This window comes from Salvelinus alpinus, chromosome 23, assembly GCF_045679555.1.
Source record: "Salvelinus alpinus chromosome 23, SLU_Salpinus.1, whole genome shotgun sequence".
Taxonomy (NCBI): Eukaryota; Metazoa; Chordata; class Actinopteri; order Salmoniformes; family Salmonidae; genus Salvelinus; species Salvelinus alpinus.
In genome coordinates, this window is record NC_092108.1 from 10,496,191 (window position 1) to 10,518,690 (window position 22,500).

Sequence of the window (22,500 nt, forward strand, 5' to 3'; positions counted from 1 at the left end):
GAGGGTTGATACTACTACTACTACTACTGTAGATGGTTGATACTAATACTACTATTACTGTAGAGGGTTCATACTACTATTACTACTACTGTAGAGTGTTGATACTAATACTACTACTACTGTAGAGTGTTGATACTAACACTACTACTACTGTAGAGGGTTGATACTACTACTAATCCTATCGAGGGTTCAAACTACTACTACTACTACTGTAGAGGGTTGATACTACTACTAATCCTATCGAGGGTTCATACTACTACTACTACTACTGTAGAGTGTTGATACTAATACTACTACTACTGTAGAGGGTTGATACTACTGCTACCGTAGAGGGTTGATACTACTACTACTACTATTGTTGAGGGTTGATACTACTACTACTACTACTGTAGAGGGTTGATACTACTACTACCGTAGAGGGTTGATACTACTACTACTACTATTGTTGAGGGTTGATACTACTACTACTACTACTGTAGAGGGTTGATACTACTACTACCGTAGAGGGTTGATACTACTACTACTATTATTGTTGAGGGTTGATACTACTACTACTACTACTGTAGAGGGTTGATACTACTACCACTGTAGAGGGTTCATACTACTACTACTACTGTAGAGGGTTGATACTACTACAACTGTCAAGGGTTGATACATATTCTTTACTGTAGAGGGTTGACACTTCTACTATTGTAGAGGGTTGATACTACTACTACTGTAGAGGGTTGATACTACTACTACTACTGTAGAGGGTTGATACTACTACTACTACTGTAGAGGGCATGATACTACTACTACTACTGTAGAGGGTTGATACTACTACTACTGTATGGTGTTGATACTACTACTACTGTAGAGGGTTGATACTACTACTACTACTGTGGAAGGTTGATTATACTACTAGTACTGCTGTTGAGGGTTGAAACTACTACTACTATTACTACTGCAGTGGGTTGATACTACTACTAATCCTGTCGAGGGTTCATACTTCTACTACTACTACTGTAGAGGGTTGATACTACTACTACCGTAGAGGGTTGATACTACTACTACTACTATTGTCGAGGGTTGATACTACTACTACTACTACTGTAGTGGGTTGATACTACTACCACTGTAGAGGGTTCATACTACTACTACCAATGTAGAGGGTTTATACTATTACTACAACTGTCAAGGGTTGATACATATTCTCTACTGTAGAGGGTTGACACGTCTACTATTGTAGAGGGTTGATACTACTTCTGCCGTAGAGGGTTTATACTACTACTACTATTGTCGAGTGTTGATACTACTACTACTGTAGATGGTTGATACTACTACTACAACTGTAGAGGGTTGATACAACTACTACTGTAGAGGGTTGATACTACTACTACTACTGTAGAGGGTTAATACTACTTCTAAAGTAGAGGGTTGATACTACTACTACTGTAGAGGGTTGATACTACTACTAGAACTGTAGAGGGTTGATACTACTACTACTACTGTAGAGGGTTGATACTACTACTACTGTAGAGGGTTGATACTACTACTACAACTGTAGAGGGTTGATACTACTACTACTGTAGAGGGTTGATACTACTACTACTACTACTGAAGAGGGTTGATACTACTACTACTGAAGAGGGTTGATACTACTACTACTGTAGAGGGTTGATACTACTACTACAACTGTAGAGGGATGATACTACTACTACTGTAGAGGGTTGATACTACTACTACTACTGTAGAGGGTTGATACTACTACTACTGTAGAGGGTTGATACTACTACTACTACTACTGTAGAGGGTTGATACTACTACTACTGAAGAGGGTTGATACTACTACTACTGAAGAGGGTTGATACTACTACTACTGTAGAGGGTTGATACTACTGCTACAACTGTAGAGGGTTGATACTACTACTACTACTACTGAAGAGGGTTGATACTACTACTACTGTAGAGGGTTCATACTACTACTACTACTACTACTACTGTAGAGGGTTGATACTACTACTACTACTACTGAAGAGGGTTGATACTACTACTACTGTAGAGGGTTCATACTACTACTACTACTACTACTGTAGAGGGTTCATACTACTACTACTACTACTACTGTAGAGGGTTGATACTACTACTAATGTACAGGGTTGATAATACTACTACTGTAGAGGGTTGATACTACTACTACTGTAGAGGATTGATACTACTACTACTGTACAGGGTTGATAATACTACAACTGTACAGGGTTGATACTACTACTACTACTGTAGAGGGTTGATACTACTACTACTGTAGAGGGTTGATACTACTACTACTGTACAGGGTTGGTAATACTACTACTGTAGAGGGTTGATAATACTACTACTGTAGAGGGTTGATACTACTACTACTGTAGAGGGTTGATACTACTACTACTGTAGAGGGTTGATACTACTACTACTGTAGAGGGTTGATACTACTACTACTGTAGAGGGTTGATACTACTACTACTGTAGAGGGTTGATACTACTACTACTGTAGAGGGTTGATACTACTACTACTGTAGAGGGTTGATACTACTACTACTACTACTGTAGAGGGTTGATACTAGTACTACTGTAGAGGGTTGATAATACTACTACTACTGTAGAGGGTTGATTCTACTACTACTTTAGATGGTTAAATTGGAACCATTTATTCTGATTAATGTAAACAAAGTGCCAGTGCTGTGTTGATTTCCATTTAGTTTATATGTTATTGGTGTTAAAGTAAACATCGCCAGAGGGGTCATTCCTTCCAACTTAAGAATACATCATTATTCCTGAGGCACTGCATCAACCAATCCCGACATTCCGACATTCCGACATGCATTCTAAAATCTACATGGTTAACTGATATGTTTATTATAATTTCTTAGAAGACGATAGGGCTCTAATTTCTATCAAAAATATATGCTCTAATTTCTAAGAAGACTCACGTTCTGACATATCTAAAACATATATATATTCAGGCCTCCCGGGTGGCGCAGTGGTCTAGGGCACTGCATCGCAGCGCTAGCTGCGCCACCAGAGACTCTGGGTTCGCGCCCAGGCTCTGTCGCAACCGGCCGCGACCGGGAGGTCCGTGGGGGGACGCACAATTGGCCTAGCGTCATCCGGGTTAGGGAGGGTTTGTTTACGGTGTTTCCTCTGACACATTGGTGCGGCTGGCTTCCGGGTTGGAGGCGCGCTGTGTTAAGAAGCAGTGCGGCTTGGTTGGGTTGTGTTTCGGAGAACGCATGGCTTTCGACCTTCGTCTCTCCCGAGCCCGTATGGGAGTTGTAGCGATGAGACAAGATAGTAATTACTAGCAATTGGATACACGAAAATTGGGGAGAAAAGAGAGTAAAAAATAAAATAAAAAATAAATTAAATAAAAAACATATATATTCAATTTACATATGGTGGAAAATCCACATCTGCTCTGCTTTGCTCTGTAAGAACATTGCTTTGTCAGTCAGTCAAGTCTTCATGGCGATGTGATGAATCCCTCCTGCGTTGCTCTTCACTGATATGTTTCCAAGAACATAGAGGCTTTCCCGGCTCGACCTTTCCTCTCTGACACCTCTCTTATCAGAAGGCTATTTATTTCCATGGACTTGTCCTCTCCTGAGGATGGCTCAATCGAACATTACAATATTGTTTCATCAAGAAGGAGTTTTTGTTTTAATTGCCTGTATGTTGATGATGGATGACAGGGATTTTGCATATTATACTGTATACAATACTGATTGACAGGAAATAGCAGAGAGGACTGAAATCTTCTGCTGTTGGAATCAAAACGTGATGTATCTGTGTATGTCATTAGGCCAACAGGGGTTAGAGGTCAAAGGGCAGACTATTACCTCGCTGACTGGGGAAACATAAAGGACCTTTTTCTGTTGTTCTCCTCCGTCAGGAGAAAGAGGTAGTGAGTAAGATAACAGCGCTTGCCTAAAATCACATCCAGCAGCATATTTGTGTTAGCCTGGTCCAAAATCTGTTGATGCTGTCTTGCCAACTTCTATGGCAATATCAGTCACAGGCGTACCTTGGAGCCTCTCTGGCTCCAACTCTGTTGTATTTGACCTTGAGAAATCAACCGATGAGAATTCTGATCAGTTCTGGAGCAGACTTAACCGGGTCTGAAGCATGTCTGATGCCTCCAGGTGTAAGTATTATTGCTTTAGTTTAATAATTAACATCTAATGAATGTATTTACTTTCATTTGTCACCCATGAAGGATGTTGTCTGATGACCTCTTTAGCAGTCTGTATTGTTCATTGGTGTTTTTGTTCTTCTCATTGACTTCAATGTGTATCTTTCAATTTTTTTGCACTATATAGGGAATTGGATGTAATTTGGTCCCCAGTCTGGATGAATCAGAGAGCATGCCTGGCTGAATTCCAATGCTTTTGTCTGTCTTATTAGAGCTAATGGGAGCTGTATCGTCAGTGTACATGTTAATGACATCTGAGGGTTGGTTGTTCACCGGGCACAGAGAAAAGAAGAGAAGAAAACATCAACAACAGTTCTCATAAATAATAATTATACATCATTTCAGCACCCAGAACCAAATCTGTGTTAAAGGGACATCAGCATGTGAAATAGGCATGTTTCTGCTGTATGTTTTGTAATAAAAATGAAAGCGGAAGATGGAGAAAGATAAGTGTTTCCGATGACATGGTCTGGATACACTTTGACATTATCTGGTACTTTCCTTTTTCCGGTTCAGAGATAAAATCCCCATAAACACCAGAAGATGTCAAAAAGTGTTTTCCGATGACATCATTTGTTGTGCATCTGTCCGACCACCAAACACAGAAATCCTCCATTTTGACATATGTTGACGTTGGGGTGCTGCTGGAGAAAATGTGTCACGAGAGACTATACATAACAGATAATATATCTCAGTGAATAAATAGTCCATCATGTAAGCAAAATACTTTATAAGGAGCCACATATACTTCTGAATGCTTATAGCCTGTATTATAATGCCTTATAAAGGCACAATGAATGCATTGAAATGTATTGCAAATAACTAATAGTATCCTCAAAGAAAGTGCACGTTGAGTGTTGTAACAGGACAAGTACAAGCACTACAACTTCCTTTTCAATAAGCTAGCTTCTGTTTTGTGCCTCCTGAACATGACCCTCCTGAGCGGAACTTCCTGTAAGTCACTCTGTACTAAAGTGCAGGTAGACCCGGTGAATTTTACCACTCCCCCCCCACTGAGACATCTCTGGGTCATTATGGTTTAGTAATGTGTGTTATTATAAAGTAACGTGTGTTACAAGATTCTCTGGTCTGATGAAACCAAGATTGAACTCTTTGGCCTGAATGCCAAGCGTCACGTTTGGAGGAAACCTGTCCCTACTGTGAAACTTGTGGGGATGTTTTTAAGAGGCAGGGAGACTAGTCAGGATCGAGGGAAAGATGAAAGGAGCAAAGTATAGTGATCCTAGCTGAAAACCTGCTTCAGAGCACTCAGGACCTCAGGCTGGGGGCGAAGGTTCAGCTTCCAACAGGACAACGACCCTAACCACACAGCCAAGACAACACAGGAGTGGCCCAGCCAGAGCCCGGACTTTAACCCGATCTAACATATCTGGAGAGACCTGATAATATCTGTGCAGCAATGCTCCCCATCCAGCCTGACAGCGCTTGAGGGGATCTGCAAAGAAGAATGGGAGAAACTCCCCAAATACACGTGTGCCAAACTTGTAGCGTCATACCCAAGAAGACTCGAGGCTGTAATCGCTGCTAAAGGTGCTTCAAGAAAGTACTGAGTAAAGGGTCTGAATACTTATGTAAATATTATATTTCATTCACTGCCTCCTGTGCCCATCGTCTGCTGTGCCCCCATCCTCCCCCTAGCCACAGTGAACACCTGTCTTTGAACTGGCTGGTAAGAGGAACACCTCCTGTCTTTGATCTGGCTGGTAAGAGGAACGCCTCCTGTCTTTGATCTGGCTGGTAAGAGTGATTGGGAAGATCAAGGACAATAATTATTCCAGAAAGCTATTTCAGCCTCGGCACGGTTTCCACCCTCAGCAGGAGGGCAGGACGGTTCACTGCACATATGTCTCAAATGGCACCTTATTCCCTTTTCCCATATGGGCCCTGTTCAAAAGTTGTGCGCTATTTAGAGAATGGGGTGCCATTTGGAACGCAGATTGGATAGGTTGGAGTCACAGCACGAAATGGCAAAGAAAACATTCAGTGACCACTTCAACCCGCTAGCCAAACAACACAGGATTCAACTTTGGGCGGTTAGTGACACATCTTGTCTTCATCCCAAATGGCACCCTATTCCCTATATAGTGCACTACTTTTGACCAGGGCCCATGGGGCTATGCTCAAAATAACTGCACTTTGTAGGGAATAGGGTGACATTTGGGATGCATCCCTTGTCTGTCCAGCTCTGGGTGATCATAGAGACAGATCGATGTCTCCTCCATTTCCACTTCAGCATAAATGCTCTCTGGTACTAAATGTAATTAAATCTGCTACAAGTGTTCCCATAAATACAGTGTGTTTTCTCAGCTTTTTCGTTACATAAAGGTTAATAATGATTATTTGCGACGTCACATAGTCTCAGCCTCAGTACTTTAGTACCAGTACAAAAATAAATTTGGAAAGACTGGGGAAGGCTACATGAATCAAATTAAATCTGAATGACAATCTTACTGCGATAGACTGGGGACAAGATGGCACCGACAGAGATGGTCACCTCGCTTCGAGTTCTTAGGAAACTATGCAGTATTTTGTTTTTCTATGTATTCTTTCTTACATTGTTACCCCAGGAAATCTTAAGTCTTATTACATACAGCCGGGAAGAAATATTGGATATCAGAGCAATGTCAACTCACCAACATTACGACCAGGAATACAACTTTCCCGAAGCGGATACTCTGTTTGGACCACCACCCAGGACAATGGATCTGATACCAGTAGGTACCAAGACAACGGCGCCGCAGAAGGGGCAGACGGATCAGCCTCTTGTTCAGCCTCTGTAGACGTGCACATCGCCCACCGCTCCCGAGTATACTACTCGCCAATGTCCAGTCTCTTGACAAAGTAGACTAAATTCGAGCAAGGGTTTGATGTCTGCCTTCCAGAGGGACATCAGAGATTGTAACATCCTCTGTTTCACGGAAACATGGCTCTCTCGGGATATGTTGTCGGAATCGGTTCAGCCACCGGGCTTCTCCATGCATCGCGCCGACAGAGATAAACACCTCTCTGGGAAGAGGAAGGATGGGGGTATATGCTTCATGATTAACGACTCATGGTGTAATCATAACAACATAAAGGAACTCAAGTCCTTCTGCTCACCCGACCTAGAATTCCTTACAATCAAATGCCGGCCATATTACCTCCCAAGAGAATTCTCGTCAGTTATCGTCACAGCTGTGTACACTCCCCCTTAAGCAGACACCACGACAGCCCTCATAGCTGAACAAGATGACTACCGCCCCGTAGTACTCACTTCTGTCATCATGAAGTGCTTTGAGAGACTAGTCAAGGATAATTTCACCTGCATCTTACCGGCCACCCTAGACCCACTCAGGAGGCTGAAGAAATGTGGCTTGTCACCCAAAACCCTGACAAACCTTTACAGATGCACAATCGAGAGCATCCTGTCGGGCTGTATCACAGCCTGGTACGCCAACTGCACCACCCGAGCCAAAAAGATCATCAAGGACAACAACCACCCGAGCCACTGCCTGTTCACACCTCTACCATCCAGAAGGCGAGGTCAGTACAGGTGCATCAAAGCTGGGACAGAGAGACTGAAAAACAGCATCCATCTCAAGGCCATCAGACTGCTAAACAGCCATCACTAACTCAGAGAGGCTGCTGCCTACATTGAGACCCAATCACTGGCCACTTTAAATAATGCCACTTTAAATAATGGTTACATATCTTACATTACTCATATCATATGTATATACTGTATTTTATACCGTCTAGTTGCATCTCGTCTATGCCGCACGGCCATCGCTCATCCATATCTTTATATGTACATATTCTCATTCACCCCTTTAGATTTGTTTGTACTAGATAGTTGTTGGGAATTGTTAGATTACTTGTTAGATATTACTGTACTGTAGTAACTAGAAGCACAAGCATTTCACTATACTCGCATTAACATCTGCTAACCATGTGTATGTGACCAGTTCAATTTGATTTGAAGGCTATGTGAATCAAATGAAATCTGGATGACCGTCTTACTGCGATAGACTAGGGAAGGCGACATGAATCAAATGAAATCTGAATCTGAATGACCATCTTACTGCGATAGACTGGGGAAGGCTACATGAATCAAATGGAATCTGAATCTGAATGACCATCTTACTGCGATAGACTGGGGAAGGCTACATGAATCAAATGAAATCTGAATGACCGTCTTACTGCGATAGACTGGGGAAGGCTACATGAAACAAATGGAATCTGAATGACCATCTTACTGCGATAGACTAGGGAAGGCTACATAAATCAAATGGAATCTGAATCTGAATGACCATCTTTGTGCGATAGACTAGGGAAGGCTACATGAATCAAATGAAATCTGAATCTGAATGACCATCTTTGTGCGATAGACTAGGGAAGGCTACATGAATCAAATGAAATCTGAATGACCGTCTTACTGCGATAGACTGGGGAAGGCTACATGAATCAAATGGAATCTGAATGACCATCTTACTGCGATAGACTGGGGAAGGCGACATGAATCAAATGGAATCTGAATCTGAATGACCATCTTACTGCGATATACTGGGGAAGGCTACATGAATCAAATGAAATCTGAATCTGAATGACCATCTTACTGCGATAGACTGGGGAAGGCTACATGAATCAAATGAAATCTGAATGACCGTCTTACTGCGATAGACTGGGGAAGGCTACATGAATCAAATGAAATCTGAATGACCGTCTTACTGCGATAGACTGGGGAAGGCTACATGAATCAAATGAAATCTGAATGACCGTCTTACTGCGATAGACTAGGGAAGGCGATATGAATCAAATGAAATCTGAATGACCGTCTTACTGCGATAGACTGGGGAAGGCTACATGAATCAAATTAAAAATCTGAATGACCATCTTACTGCGATAGACTGGGGAAGGCTACATGAATCAAATGAAATCTGAATGACCATCTTACTGCGATAAACCTAAAATCCTATCTAAATAGTCTCTGTTGTTTTCCTGAACTTGTTCTGACCTTTCTTGACATGTTTTAACAGCAACCCTTTTTCTCTGGTTGTTTTGGGGGCAGATTCATGTTATGTGTGAAAGGACAGAAGGAGAGGAGGAGAGGAGAGAAGGAGAGGAGGAGCAGAGGAGGAGAGGAGAGGAGAGGAGAGGAGGGGAGGGGAGAGGAGAGGAGAGGAGAGGAGAGGAGAGGAGAGGAGAGGAGAGGAGAAGAAAAGGTAGCAGAGGAGGGGAGTAGAGGAGGGGAGAGGATAGGAGGACAGGAGAGGAGGAGAGGAGGAGAGGAGGAGAAGAGAGGAGGAGGAGAGGAAAGGGGAACAGAGGAGGAGAGAGGAGAGGAGGAGGGGAGGAAGCAACGTTTAATTCACCACTGCTCTGCTCTAACTGTCTACCCGGCTGCTCTGATGGGGGATATCTGGAGACAGTCACGCACAGCTCAGAAACATCTGTGGCCTTTCCTTATGTAAAAGGCTTCTTTCTCTGTCTCTCTGGTTTAGTAACAGGTTGCTTGAGGATACTGACAGACTGACTTCAAGAATCTGACATTTTCTTTCAATGACCTCTGACATCATGTTTTGTAATGATTGTTGCTGTTTGACTTATTGTTGGCAGAAGCTCCCTGAGAAACCCTGGTTATTGTCATTTGATCAAATATGGAGAAACTGGCTGCTGGTTGAGCAAAATGATGTTGGATTTATGATGATTCATGATGATTTATGATGATTCATGGTGATTTATGATGATTTATGATGATTTATTGATGATTCATGAGGATTTATGATGATTCATGATGATTCATGATGATGTTTCAACCAGCCAATGAAAGTGGTTCTAATATATATGTCTAATAACTCTGACTAAGATGGACTTTGCTCACGGTTGGTTGGTTTGAGAAGTGGGAACCACCTTGTGGTATCCTGCAGGTGCTGGGGTCACAGCTCGGACAAAGCAGTATTAACCAGGGTTAATCAGGGTTTAAAAAAAAATATATATTTTACCTTTATTTATACAGGTTTTTTCTCATTGAGATAATGTCTCTTTTCCAAGAGAGACCTGGTCCAATAGCAGCAGGGTGAACAACGTTTCAGACAAAACAACTTACATACACTAACACAACATTAAACAAAACTATAAACACACATACAGTACAACAATTACATATTACATTAAAACACAAACATCTTGACTAAAAACAGCTGGCCTAAAAACAATACACTCTTCTATGATATATACATGGGTTACGTCCCTATCCTGTCCTCTATCCTCCGTACCTACTGGGAAAGAACTGTAAGCCTCCCTCCATCTTGTTATTCCCAGTCTTTATACCCAGTTGTTCCAACCAACTCCAACACACACTATCTATCACACTATCTACCACACTATCTACCACACTATCTACCACACTATCTACCACACTATCTACCACACTATCTATCACACTATCTACCACACTATCTACCACACTATCTATCACACTATCTACCACACCATCTACCACACTATCTACCACACTATCTATCACACTATCTACCACACTATCTACCACACTATCTACCACACTATCTATCTCACTATCTACCACACAATCTACCACACCATCTATCACACTATCTATCTCACTATCTACCACACTATCTACCACACTATCTCTCACACTATCTATCATACTATCTACCACACAATCTACCACACCATCTATCACACTATCTATCTCACTATCTATCACACTATCTATCTCACTATCTACCACACTATCTACCACACTATCTACCACACTATCTATCACACTATCTATCTCACTATCTACCACACTATCTACCACATTATCTATCACACTATCTCTCACACTATCTCTCACACTATCTACCACACTATCTACCACACTATCTACCACACTATCTACCACACTATCTATCACACTATCTACCACACCATCTACCACACTATCTACCACACCATCTACCACACTATCTACCACACTATCTATCTCACTATCTACCACACTATCTACCACACTATCTATCACACTATCTACCACACCATCTACCACACTATCTACCACACTATCTATCACACTATCTACCACACTATCTACCACACTATCTACCACACTATCTATCTCACTATCTACCACACTATCTACCACACTATCTATCACACTATCTATCACACTATCTACCACACTATCTACCACACTATCTACCACACTATCTATCACACTATCTATCTCACTATCTACCACACTATCTACCACACTATCTCTCACACTATCTCTCACACCATCTCTCACACTATCTATCACACTATCTACCACACTATCTACCACACTATTTATCACACTATCTATCTCACTATCTACCACACTATCTACCACACTATCTCTCACACTATCTCTCACAACATCTCTCACACTATCTCTCACACTATCTACTACACTATCTATCACACTATCTATCACACTATCTACCACACTATCTATCACACTATCTCTCACACTATCTCTCACACTATCTACCACACTATCTATCACACTATCTACCACAGTATCTCTCACACTATCTCTCACACTATCTCTCACACTATCTATCACACTATCTACAACACTATCTCTCACACTATCTCTCACACTATCTATCACACCATCTCTCACACTATCTCTCACACTATCTACCACACTATCTACCACACTATCTACCACACTATCTCTCACACTATCTACCACACTATCTATCACACTATCTACCACACTATCTTTCACACTATCTCTCACACTATCTATCACACTATCTACCACACTATCTCTCACACTATCTATCACACTATCTCTCACACTATCTATCACACTATCTATCTCACTATCTATCACACTATCTATCACACTATCTATCTCACTATCTATCACACTATCTACCACACTATCTATCTCACTATCTATCACACTATCTCTCACACTATCTCACTGAGAGTAGCAGACCTGGATTTAAATCATTTCAAATACTTTATCTGTGCTTGATTGAGCTTGTCTGCCCTATTGGACCAATAGAATAGTGTCAGAACTGAACGTTTTATTGCTTTCTGTGTATATTTGATGTGTGTGCCAATTACATTTTCCCGGGAAAGTTAGTGGGCCGAAATGTAGGCTCTTAACTGAAACCAAACTTTTTCTGAAATCACCATGGCTGAACCTCTCAAAGAAGCTTTCAAATGAAACATTATTTAAAAAGTGCATTTAACATGAATGTCGCTATGCACTATAGAGAAGAAAACAGCAGGTAGCTAACCATTTCAACAACCTTTACCACTGAGTTCTCTCTTTCCTGACCCATTCTGTTTCGACCCATCTCTCTCTCTTTCGGCTCGCTGTCTACAGTTTTATTATGACCATTCTGTTTGTTTCTCTGATTCTGTCTGGGATTACCAGTCTGGCTCCTTCCTCCTAACCATTCTGGGATTACCAGTCTGGCTCCTTCCTCCTAACCATTCTGTTCTTCTCTTATTCTGTCTGGGATTACCAGTCTGGTTCCTTCCTCCTAACCATTCTGTTCTTCTCTCTAGTTTGATGTCAGGGCTGGTTCCTTCCTCCTAACCATTCTGTTCTTCTCTCTAGTTTGATGTCAGGGCTGGTTCCTTCCTCCTAACCATTCTGTTCTTCTCTCTAGTTTGATGTCAGGGCTGGTTCCTTCCTCCTAACCATTCTGTTCTTCTCTCTAGTTTGATGTCAGGGCTGGTTCCTTCCTCCTAACCATTCTGTTCTTCTCTCTAGTTTGATGTCAGGGCTGGTTCCTTCCTCCTCACCATTCTGTTCTTCTCTCTAGTTTGATGTCAGGGCTGGTTCCTTCCTCCTAACCATTCTGTTCTTCTCTCTAGTTTGATGTCAGGGCTGGTTCCTTCCTCCTCACCATTCTGTTCTTCTCTCTAGTTTGATGTCAGGGCTGGTTCCTTCCTCCTAACCATTCTGTTCTTCTCTCTAGTTTGATGTCAGGGCTGGTTCCTTCCTCCTAACCATTCTGTTCTTCTCTCTAGTTTGATGTCAGGGCTGGTTCCTTCCTCCTCACCATTCTGTTCTTCTCTCTAGTTTGATGTCAGGGCTGGTTCCTTCCTCCTAATCATTCTGTTCTTCTCTCTAGTTTGATGTCAGGGCTGGTTCCTTCCTCCTCACCATTCTGTTCTTCTCTCTAATTTGATGTCAGGGCTGGTTCCTTCCTCCTAACCATTCTGTTCTTCTCTCTAGTTTGATGTCAGGGCTGGTTCCTTCCTCCTCACCATTCTGTTCTTCTCTCTAGTTTGATGTCAGGGCTGGTTCCTTCCTCCTCACCATTCTGTTCTTCTCTCTAGTTTGATGTCAGGGCTGGTTCCTTCCTCCTAACCATTCTGTTCTTCTCTCTAGTTTGATGTCAGGGCTGGTTCCTTCCTCCTAACCATTCTGTTCTTCTCTCTAGTTTGATGTCAGGGCTGGTTCCTTCCTCCTAACCATTCTGTTCTTCTCTCTAGTTTGATGTCAGGGCTGGTTCCTTCCTCCTCACCATTCTGTTCTTCTCTCTAGTTTGATGTCAGGGCTGGTTCCTTCCTCCTAACCATTCTGTTCTTCTCTCTAGTTTGATGTCAGGGCTGGTTCCTTCCTCCTCACCATTCTGTTCTTCTCTCTAGTTTGATGTCAGGGCTGGTTCCTTCCTCCTCACCATTCTGTTCTTCTCTCTAGTTTGATGTCAGGGCTGGTTCCTTCCTCCTCACCATTCTGTTCTTCTCTCTAGTTTGATGTCAGGGCTGGTTCCTTCCTCCTAACCATTCTGTTCTTCTCTCTAGTTTGATGTCAGGGCTGGTTCCTTCCTCCTCACCATTCTGTTCTTCTCTCTAGTTTGATGTCAGGGCTGGTTCCTTCCTCCTAACCATTCTGTTCTTCTCTCTAGTTTGATGTCAGGGCTGGTTCCTTCCTCCTCACCATTCTGTTCTTCTCTCTAGTTTGATGTCAGGGCTGGTTCCTTCCTCCTAACCATTCTGTTCTTCTCTCTAGTTTGATGTCAGGGCTGGTTCCTTCCTCCTCACCATTCTGTTCTTCTCTCTAGTTTGATGTCAGGGCTGGTTCCTTCCTCCTCACCATTCTGTTCTTCTCTCTAGTTTGATGTCAGGGCTGGTTCCTTCCTCCTCACCATTCTGTTCTTCTCTCTAGTTTGATGTCAGGGCTGGTTCCTTCCTCCTCACCATTCTGTTCTTCTCTCTAGTTTGATGTCAGGGCTGGTTCCTTCCTCCTAACCATTCTGTTCTTCTCTCTAGTTTGATGTCAGGGCTGGTTCCTTCCTCCTAACCATTCTGTTCTTCTCTCTAGTTTGATGTCAGGGCTGGTTCCTTCCTCCTAACCATTCTGTTCTTCTCTCTAGTTTGATGTCAGGGCTGGTTCCTTCCTCCTAACCATTCTGTTCTTCTCTCTAGTTTGATGTCAGGGCTGGTTCCTTCCTCCTAACCATTCTGTTCTTCTCTCTAGTTTGATGTCAGGGCTGGTTCCTTCCTCCTAACCATTCTGTTCTTCTCTCTAGTTTGATGTCAGGGCTGGTTCCTTCCTCCTAACCATTCTGTTCTTCTCTCTAGTTTGATGTCAGGGCTGGTTCCTTCCTCCTCACCATTCTGTTATTCTCTCTAGTTTGATGTCAGGGCTGGTTCCTTCCTCCTAACCATTCTGTTCTTCTCTCTAGTTTGATGTCAGGGCTGGTTCCTTCCTCCTAACCATTCTGTTCTTCTCTTATTCTAGTCTGGGATTACCAGGTCTGCTTCCTTCCTCCTAACCATTCTGTTCTTCTCTCTAGTTTGATGTCAGGGCTGGTTCCTTCCTCCTAACCATTCTGTTCTTCTCTCTAGTTTGATGTCAGGGCTGGTTCCTTCCTCCTAACCATTCTGTTCTTCTCTCTAGTTTGATGTCAGGGCTGGTTCCTTCCTCCTAACCATTCTGTTCTTCTCTCTAGTTTGATGTCAGGGCTGGTTCCTTCCTCCTAACCATTCTGTTCTTCTCTCTAGTTTGATGTCAGGGCTGGTTCCTTCCTCCTCACCATTCTGTTCTTCTCTCTAGTTTGATGTCAGGGCTGGTTCCTTCCTCCTAACCATTCTGTTCTTCTCTCTAGTTTGATGTCAGGGCTGGTTCCTTCCTCCTAACCATTCTGTTCTTCTCTTATTCTAGTCTGGGATGTACCAGTGCTGGTTCCTTCCTCCTAACCATTCTGTTCTTCTCTCTAGTTTGATGTCAGGGCTGGTTCCTTCCTCCTAACCATTCTGTTCTTCTCTCTAGTTTGATGTCAGGGCTGGTTCCTTCCTCCTAACCATTCTGTTCTTCTCTCTAGTTTGATGTCAGGGCTGGTTCCTTCCTCCTAACCATTCTGTTCTTCTCTCTAGTTTGATGTCAGGGCTGGTTCCTTCCTCCTCACCATTCTGTTCTTCTCTCTAGTTTGATGTCAGGGCTGGTTCCTTCCTCCTAACCATTCTGTTCTTCTCTCTAGTTTGATGTCAGGGCTGGTTCCTTCCTCCTCACCATTCTGTTCTTCTCTCTAGTTTGATGTCAGGGCTGGTTCCTTCCTCCTAACCATTCTGTTCTTCTCTCTAGTTTGATGTCAGGGCTGGTTCCTTCCTCCTAACCATTCTGTTCTTCTCTCTAGTTTGATGTCAGGGCTGGTTCCTTCCTCCTCACCATTCTGTTCTTCTCTCTAGTTTGATGTCAGGGCTGGTTCCTTCCTCCTCACCATTCTGTTCTTCTCTCTAGTTTGATGTCAGGGCTGGTTCCTTCCTCCTCACCATTCTGTTCTTCTCTCTAGTTTGATGTCAGGGCTGGTTCCTTCCTCCTAACCATTCTGTTCTTCTCTCTAGTTTGATGTCAGGGCTGGTTCCTTCCTCCTAACCATTCTGTTCTTCTCTCTAGTTTGATGTCAGGGCTGGTTCCTTCCTCCTCACCATTCTGTTCTTCTCTCTAGTTTGATGTCAGGGCTGGTTCCTTCCTCCTCACCATTCTGTTCTTCTCTCTAGTTTGATGTCAGGGCTGGTTCCTTCCTCCTCACCATTCTGTTCTTCTCTCTAGTTTGATGTCAGGGCTGGTTCCTTCCTCCTCACCATTCTGTTCTTCTCTCTAGTTTGATGTCAGGGCTGGTTCCTTCCTCCTAACCATTCTGTTCTTCTCTCTAGTTTGATGTCAGGGCTGGTTCCTTCCTCCTAACCATTCTGTTCTTCTCTCTAGTTTGATGTCAGGGCTGGTTCCTTCCTCCTCACCATTCTGTTCTTCTCTCTAGTTTGATGTCAGGGCTGGTTCCTTCCTCCTAACCATTCTGTTCTTCTCTCTAGTTTGATGTCAGGGCTGGTTCCTTCCTCCTCACCATTCTGTTCTTCTCTCTAGTTTGATGTCAGGGCTGGTTCCTTCCTCCTAACCATTCTGTTCTTCTCTCTAGTTTGATGTCAGGGCTGGTTCCTTCCTCCTAACCATTCTGTTCTTCTCTCTAGTTTGATGTCAGGGCTGGTTCCTTCCTCCTCACCATTCTGTTCTTCTCTCTAGTTTGATGTCAGGGCTGGTTCCTTCCTCCTCACCATTCTGTTCTTCTCTCTAGTTTGATGTCAGGGCTGGTTCCTTCCTCCTCACCATTCTGTTCTTCTCTCTAGTTTGATGTCAGGGCTGGTTCCTTCCTCCTAACCATTCTGTTCTTCTCTCTAGTTTGATGTCAGGGCTGGTTCCTTCCTCCTAACCATTCTGTTCTTCTCTCTAGTTTGATGTCAGGGCTGGTTCCTTCCTCCTCACCATTCTGTTCTTCTCTCTAGTTTGATGTCAGGGCTGGTTCCTTCCTCCTCACCATTCTGTTCTTCTCTCTAGTTTGATGTCAGGGCTGGTTCCTTCCTCCTCACCATTCTGTTCTTCTCTCTAGTTTGATGTCAGGGCTGGTTCCTTCCTCCTCACCATTCTGTTCTTCTCTCTAGTTTGATGTCAGGGCTGGTTCCTTCCTCCTCACCATTCTGTTCTTCTCTCTAGTTTGATGTCAGGGCTGGTTCCTTCCTCCTAACCATTCTGTTCTTCTCTCTAGTTTGATGTCAGGGCTGGTTCCTTCCTCCTCACCATTCTGTTCTTCTCTCTAGTTTGATGTCAGGGCTGGTTCCTTCCTCCTCACCATTCTGTTCTTCTCTCTAGTTTGATGTCAGGGCTGGTTCCTTCCTCCTCACCATTCTGTTCTTCTCTCTAGTTTGATGTCAGGGCTGGTTCCTTCCTCCTAACCATTCTGTTCTTCTCTCTAGTTTGATGTCAGGGCTGGTTCCTTCCTCCTAACCATTCTGTTCTTCTCTCTAGTTTGATGTCAGGGCTGGTTCCTTCCTCCTAACCATTCTGTTCTTCTCTCTAGTTTGATGTCAGGGCTGGTTCCTTCCTCCTCACCATTCTGTTCTTCTCTCTAGTTTGATGTCAGGGCTGGTTCCTTCCTCCTAACCATTCTGTTCTTCTCTCTAGTTTGATGTCAGGGCTGGTTCCTTCCTCCTCACCATTCTGTTCTTCTCTCTAGTTTGATGTCAGGGCTGGTTCCTTCCTCCTAACCATTCTGTTCTTCTCTCTAGTTTGATGTCAGGGCTGGTTCCTTCCTCCTCACCATTCTGTTCTTCTCTCTAGTTTGATGTCAGGGCTGGTTCCTTCCTCCTCACCATTCTGTTCTTCTCTCTAGTTTGATGTCAGGGCTGGTTCCTTCCTCCTAACCATTCTGTTCTTCTCTCTAGTTTGATGTCAGGGCTGGTTCCTTCCTCCTAACCATTCTGTTCTTCTCTCTAGTTTGATGTCAGGGCTGGTTCCTTCCTCCTCACCATTCTGTTCTTCTCTCTAGTTTGATGTCAGGGCTGGTTCCTTCCTCCTAACCATTCTGTTCTTCTCTCTAGTTTGATGTCAGGGCTGGTTCCTTCCTCCTAACCATTCTGTTCTTCTCTCTAGTTTGATGTCAGGGCTGGTTCCTTCCTCCTCACCATTCTGTTCTTCTCTCTAGTTTGATGTCAGGGCTGGTTCCTTCCTCCTCACCATTCTGTTCTTCTCTCTAGTTTGATGTCAGGGCTGGTTCCTTCCTCCTCACCATTCTGTTCTTCTCTCTAGTTTGATGTCAGGGCTGGTTCCTTCCTCCTCACCATTCTGTTCTTCTCTCTAGTTTGATGTCAGGGCTGGTTCCTTCCTCCTAACCATTCTGTTCTTCTCTCTAGTTTGATGTCAGGGCTGGTTCCTTCCTCCTCACCATTCTGTTCTTCTCTCTAGTTTGATGTCAGGGCTGGTTCCTTCCTCCTCACCATTCTGTTCTTCTCTCTAGTTTGATGTCAGGGCTGGTTCCTTCCTCCTCACCATTCTGTTCTTCTCTCTAGTTTGATGTCAGGGCTGGTTCCTTCCTCCTAACCATTCTGTTCTTCTCTCTAGTTTGATGTCAGGGCTGGTTCCTTCCTCCTAACCATTCTGTTCTTCTCTCTAGTTTGATGTCAGGGCTGGTTCCTTCCTCCTAACCATTCTGTTCTTCTCTCTAGTTTGATGTCAGGGCTGGTTCCTTCCTCCTCACCATTCTGTTCTTCTCTCTAGTTTGATGTCAGGGCTGGTTCCTTCCTCCTAACCATTCTGTTCTTCTCTCTAGTTTGATGTCAGGGCTGGTTCCTTCCTCCTAACCATTCTGTTCTTCTCTCTAGTTTGATGTCAGGGCTGGTTCCTTCCTCCTAACCATTCTGTTCTTCTCTCATTCTGTCTGGGATGTACCAGTGCTGGTTCCTTCCTCCTAACCATTCTGTTCTTCTCTCTAGTTTGATGTCAGGGCTGGTTCCTTCCTCCTAACCATTCTGTTCTTCTCTCTAGTTTGATGTCAGGGCTGGTTCCTTCCTCCTAACCATTCTGTTCTTCTCTCTAGTTTGATGTCAGGGCTGGTTCCTTCCTCCTCACCATTCTGTTCTTCTCTCTAGTTTGATGTCAGGGCTGGTTCCTTCCTCCTAACCATTCTGTTCTTCTCTCTAGTTTGATGTCAGGGCTGGTTCCTTCCTCCTAACCATTCTGTTCTTCTCTCTAGTTTGATGTCAGGGCTGGTTCCTTCCTCCTAACCATTCTGTTCTTCTCTCTAGTTTGATGTCAGGGCTGGTTCCTTCCTCCTCACCATTCTGTTCTTCTGTCTAGTTTGATGTCAGGGCTGGTTCCTTCCTCCTCACCATTCTGTTCTTCTCTCTAGTTTGATGTCAGGGCTGGTTCCTTCCTCCTAACCATTCTGTTCTTCTCTCTAGTTTGATGTCAGGGCTGGTTCCTTCCTCCTAACCATTCTGTTCTTCTCTCATTCTGTCTGGGATTACCAGTCTGGTTCCTTCCTCCTAACCATTCTGTTCTTCTCTCTAGTTTGATGTCAGGGCTGGTTCCTTCCTCCTAACCATTCTGTTCTTCTCTCTAGTTTGATGTCAGGGCTGGTTCCTTCCTCCTCACCATTCTGTTCTTCTCTCTAGTTTGATGTCAGGGCTGGTTCCTTCCTCCTCACCATTCTGTTCTTCTCTCTAGTTTGATGTCAGGGCTGGTTCCTTCCTCCTAACCATTCTGTTCTTCTCTCTAGTTTGATGTCAGGGCTGGTTCCTTCCTCCTAACCATTCTGTTCTTCTCTCTAGTTTGATGTCAGGGATGGTTCCTTCCTCCTAACCATTCTGTTCTTCTCTCTAGTTTGATGTCAGGGCTGGTTCCTTCCTCCTCACCATTCTGTTCTTCTCTCTAGTTTGATGTCAGGGCTGGTTCCTTCCTCCTCACCATTCTGTTCTTCTCTCTAGTTTGATGTCAGGGCTGGTTCCTTCCTCCTCACCATTCTGTTCTTCTCTCTAGTTTGATGTCAGGGCTGGTTCCTTCCTCCTAACCATTCTGTTCTTCTCTCTAGTTTGATGTCAGGGCTGGTTCCTTCCTCCTCACCATTCTGTTCTTCTCTCTAGTTTGATGTCAGGGCTGGTTCCTTCCTCCTAACCATTCTGTTCTTCTCTCTAGTTTGATGTCAGGGCTGGTTCCTTCCTCCTAACCATTCTGTTCTTCTCTCTAGTTTGATGTCAGGGCTGGTTCCTTCCTCCTCACCATTCTGTTCTTCTGTCTAGTTTGATGTCAGGGCTGGTTCCTTCCTCCTAACCATTCTGTTCTTCTCTCTAGTTTGATGTCAGGGCTGGTTCCTTCCTCCTAACCATTCTGTTCTTCTCTCTAGTTTGATGTCAGGGCTGGTTCCTTCCTCCTCACCATTCTGTTCTTCTCTCTAGTTTGATGTCAGGGCTGGTTCCTTCCTCCTAACCATTCTGTTCTTCTCTCTAGTTTGATGTCAGGGCTGGTTCCTTCCTCCTCACCATTCTGTTCTTCTCTCTAGTTTGATGTCAGGGCTGGCAGCCCTGGATGCCAAGTGTTCCAGCCGCCTCGGTATCATGACCGTCTCCTACTACCTGTGGACCACCTTCGTGGCGGTGGTGGTGGGCATCCTCATGGTTACCATCATCCACCCAGGTGGCGCCGCCCAGAAGGAGGACAACGAGGACAGCGGCAAGCCAATCATGAGCTCCGCTGATGCCCTGCTTGATCTGATTCGGTAAGAGACAGGATGAAGATAATTAAATTTACCTTTGACCTTTGTTGTTGTGTCCAATGTAATTGAATTGTTTTAAAGTCAGCCTACATTGAAGGTTCAAGGGTTTTTATTATTTACATTTACAATAAACACAACATTTGTTTACTCAATACATATTCAAACAGCAATATGACTTTATCACTTTTTCTTCAAGCCTCTGTACTCTACTAATGTTGACATTTGAATGGCTTTGCTGCTCAATCAATCAAGTGTTGATTTTTTTAATGAAAGCAACATTTTGTTTACAAGTGCCTTACACATTAACCTGGCTACTGCAGATTCATGTGTTTCAGGCAGGCTTGAGAAAAATATTTTTGGGGACGAGACTGTGTGTGTGTCTGCCTGCATGCGAGTGAGATTGTAACAGGAAGCTAACGGGGCTTCCTGCTCTTAGCTTCATCTCATCTCTTAACAACAACAACAACCCTCATAATAACCATTGTGCGTTCCAAATTGCACTCTATAGTGCACTATGGGCCCTGGTCAAGAGTAGTGCACTATAAAGGGAATAGGGTGTCATTTGGGATGCTATCTACGTAGCAAATAACCATGGCCCTCAACATACCCTAATGCTTTATTAAAAGGGTCTCTCTTGGTTGCTCTGCCATCCAAGGCCACTGCGTCAACACTCCAGCTAATGGATCACTATCATGGTCTATAATCTCGTCACTTCAACCCACTCATGTATAATCATTATAAACAACACATAATGTCTCTGAGGGTAAATGCTTTGATACAATATAGCTGTCCAAGGGGGTGGAGGGGTAGAAGGGTGGGGGATGGAGGGGTGGAGGGGATGGGGGGGTGGAGGGGTTGGAGGGGTTTGAGGGGATGGGGGGGATGGAGGGGTGGGTGGAGGGGATGGAGGGGATGGTGGAGGTGGAGGGGATGGGGGGATGGAGGGGTGGAGGGTGGAGGGGATGGAGGGGATGGAGGGGATGGTGGAGGTGGAGGGGATGGGGGGATGGAGGAGTGGAGGGTGGAGGGGATGGAGGGGTGGAGGGTGGAGGGGATGGGGGGATTAGGGGTGGAGGGGATGGGGGATGGAGGGATGGAAGGGTGGAGGGTGGAGGGGTGGAGGGGATGGGGGATGGATGGGTGGAGGGGGGTCGACAGACACTGAGATGTGATAGTCTGGCGTCCCTCCGTCCATGGGGGATGCACAACATGACCACGCAGGGCACACCTCCCCAAAATTCCCAACCTACACATCCCGTGTGTATGTGTCCTCTATTCATTTGAATGTGTTGACAGTTGGAGAAACTCCAGCTAATGGATCAATATCATGGTCTATAATCTCGTCACTTCAACCCACTCATGTATAATCATTATAAACAACACATAATGTCTCTGAGGGTAAATGCTTTGATACAATATAGCTGTCCAAGGGGGTGGAGGGGTAGAAGGGTGGGGGATGGAGGGGTGGAGGGGATGGGGGGGTAGAGGGGATGGAGGGGATGGGGGGGTGGAGGGGATGGGGGGGTGGAGGGGATGGAGGGGTGGAGGGGATGGAGGGGTGGAGGGGATAAGGGGTGTCGACAGACACTGAGATGTGATAGTCTGGCGTCCCTCTGTGACCCACTGAGAAAACCGTCCACGGGGGATGCACAACATGACCGCACACAGCACACCTCCCCAAAATTCCCAACCTACACATCCCGTGTACGTGTCCTCCATTCATTTGAATGTGTTGACAGTTGGAGA

At 44.2% G+C, this 22,500-nt stretch overlaps 1 protein-coding gene across 2 annotated transcripts in view; it reads left to right on the forward strand.

Annotated features, from left to right (window-relative positions):
- The window catches only part of slc1a7a (solute carrier family 1 member 7a), a 138,984-nt gene that overhangs the window by 93,368 nt on the left and 23,116 nt on the right, over positions 1 to 22,500 (forward strand). For both annotated transcript variants that reach the window (XM_071360905.1, XM_071360906.1), the window contains exon 3: positions 20,542 to 20,757. In XM_071360905.1, coding sequence (XP_071217006.1) covers positions 20,542 to 20,757 — 216 coding nt within the window. The remainder of the gene's footprint in view (positions 1 to 20,541; positions 20,758 to 22,500) is intronic.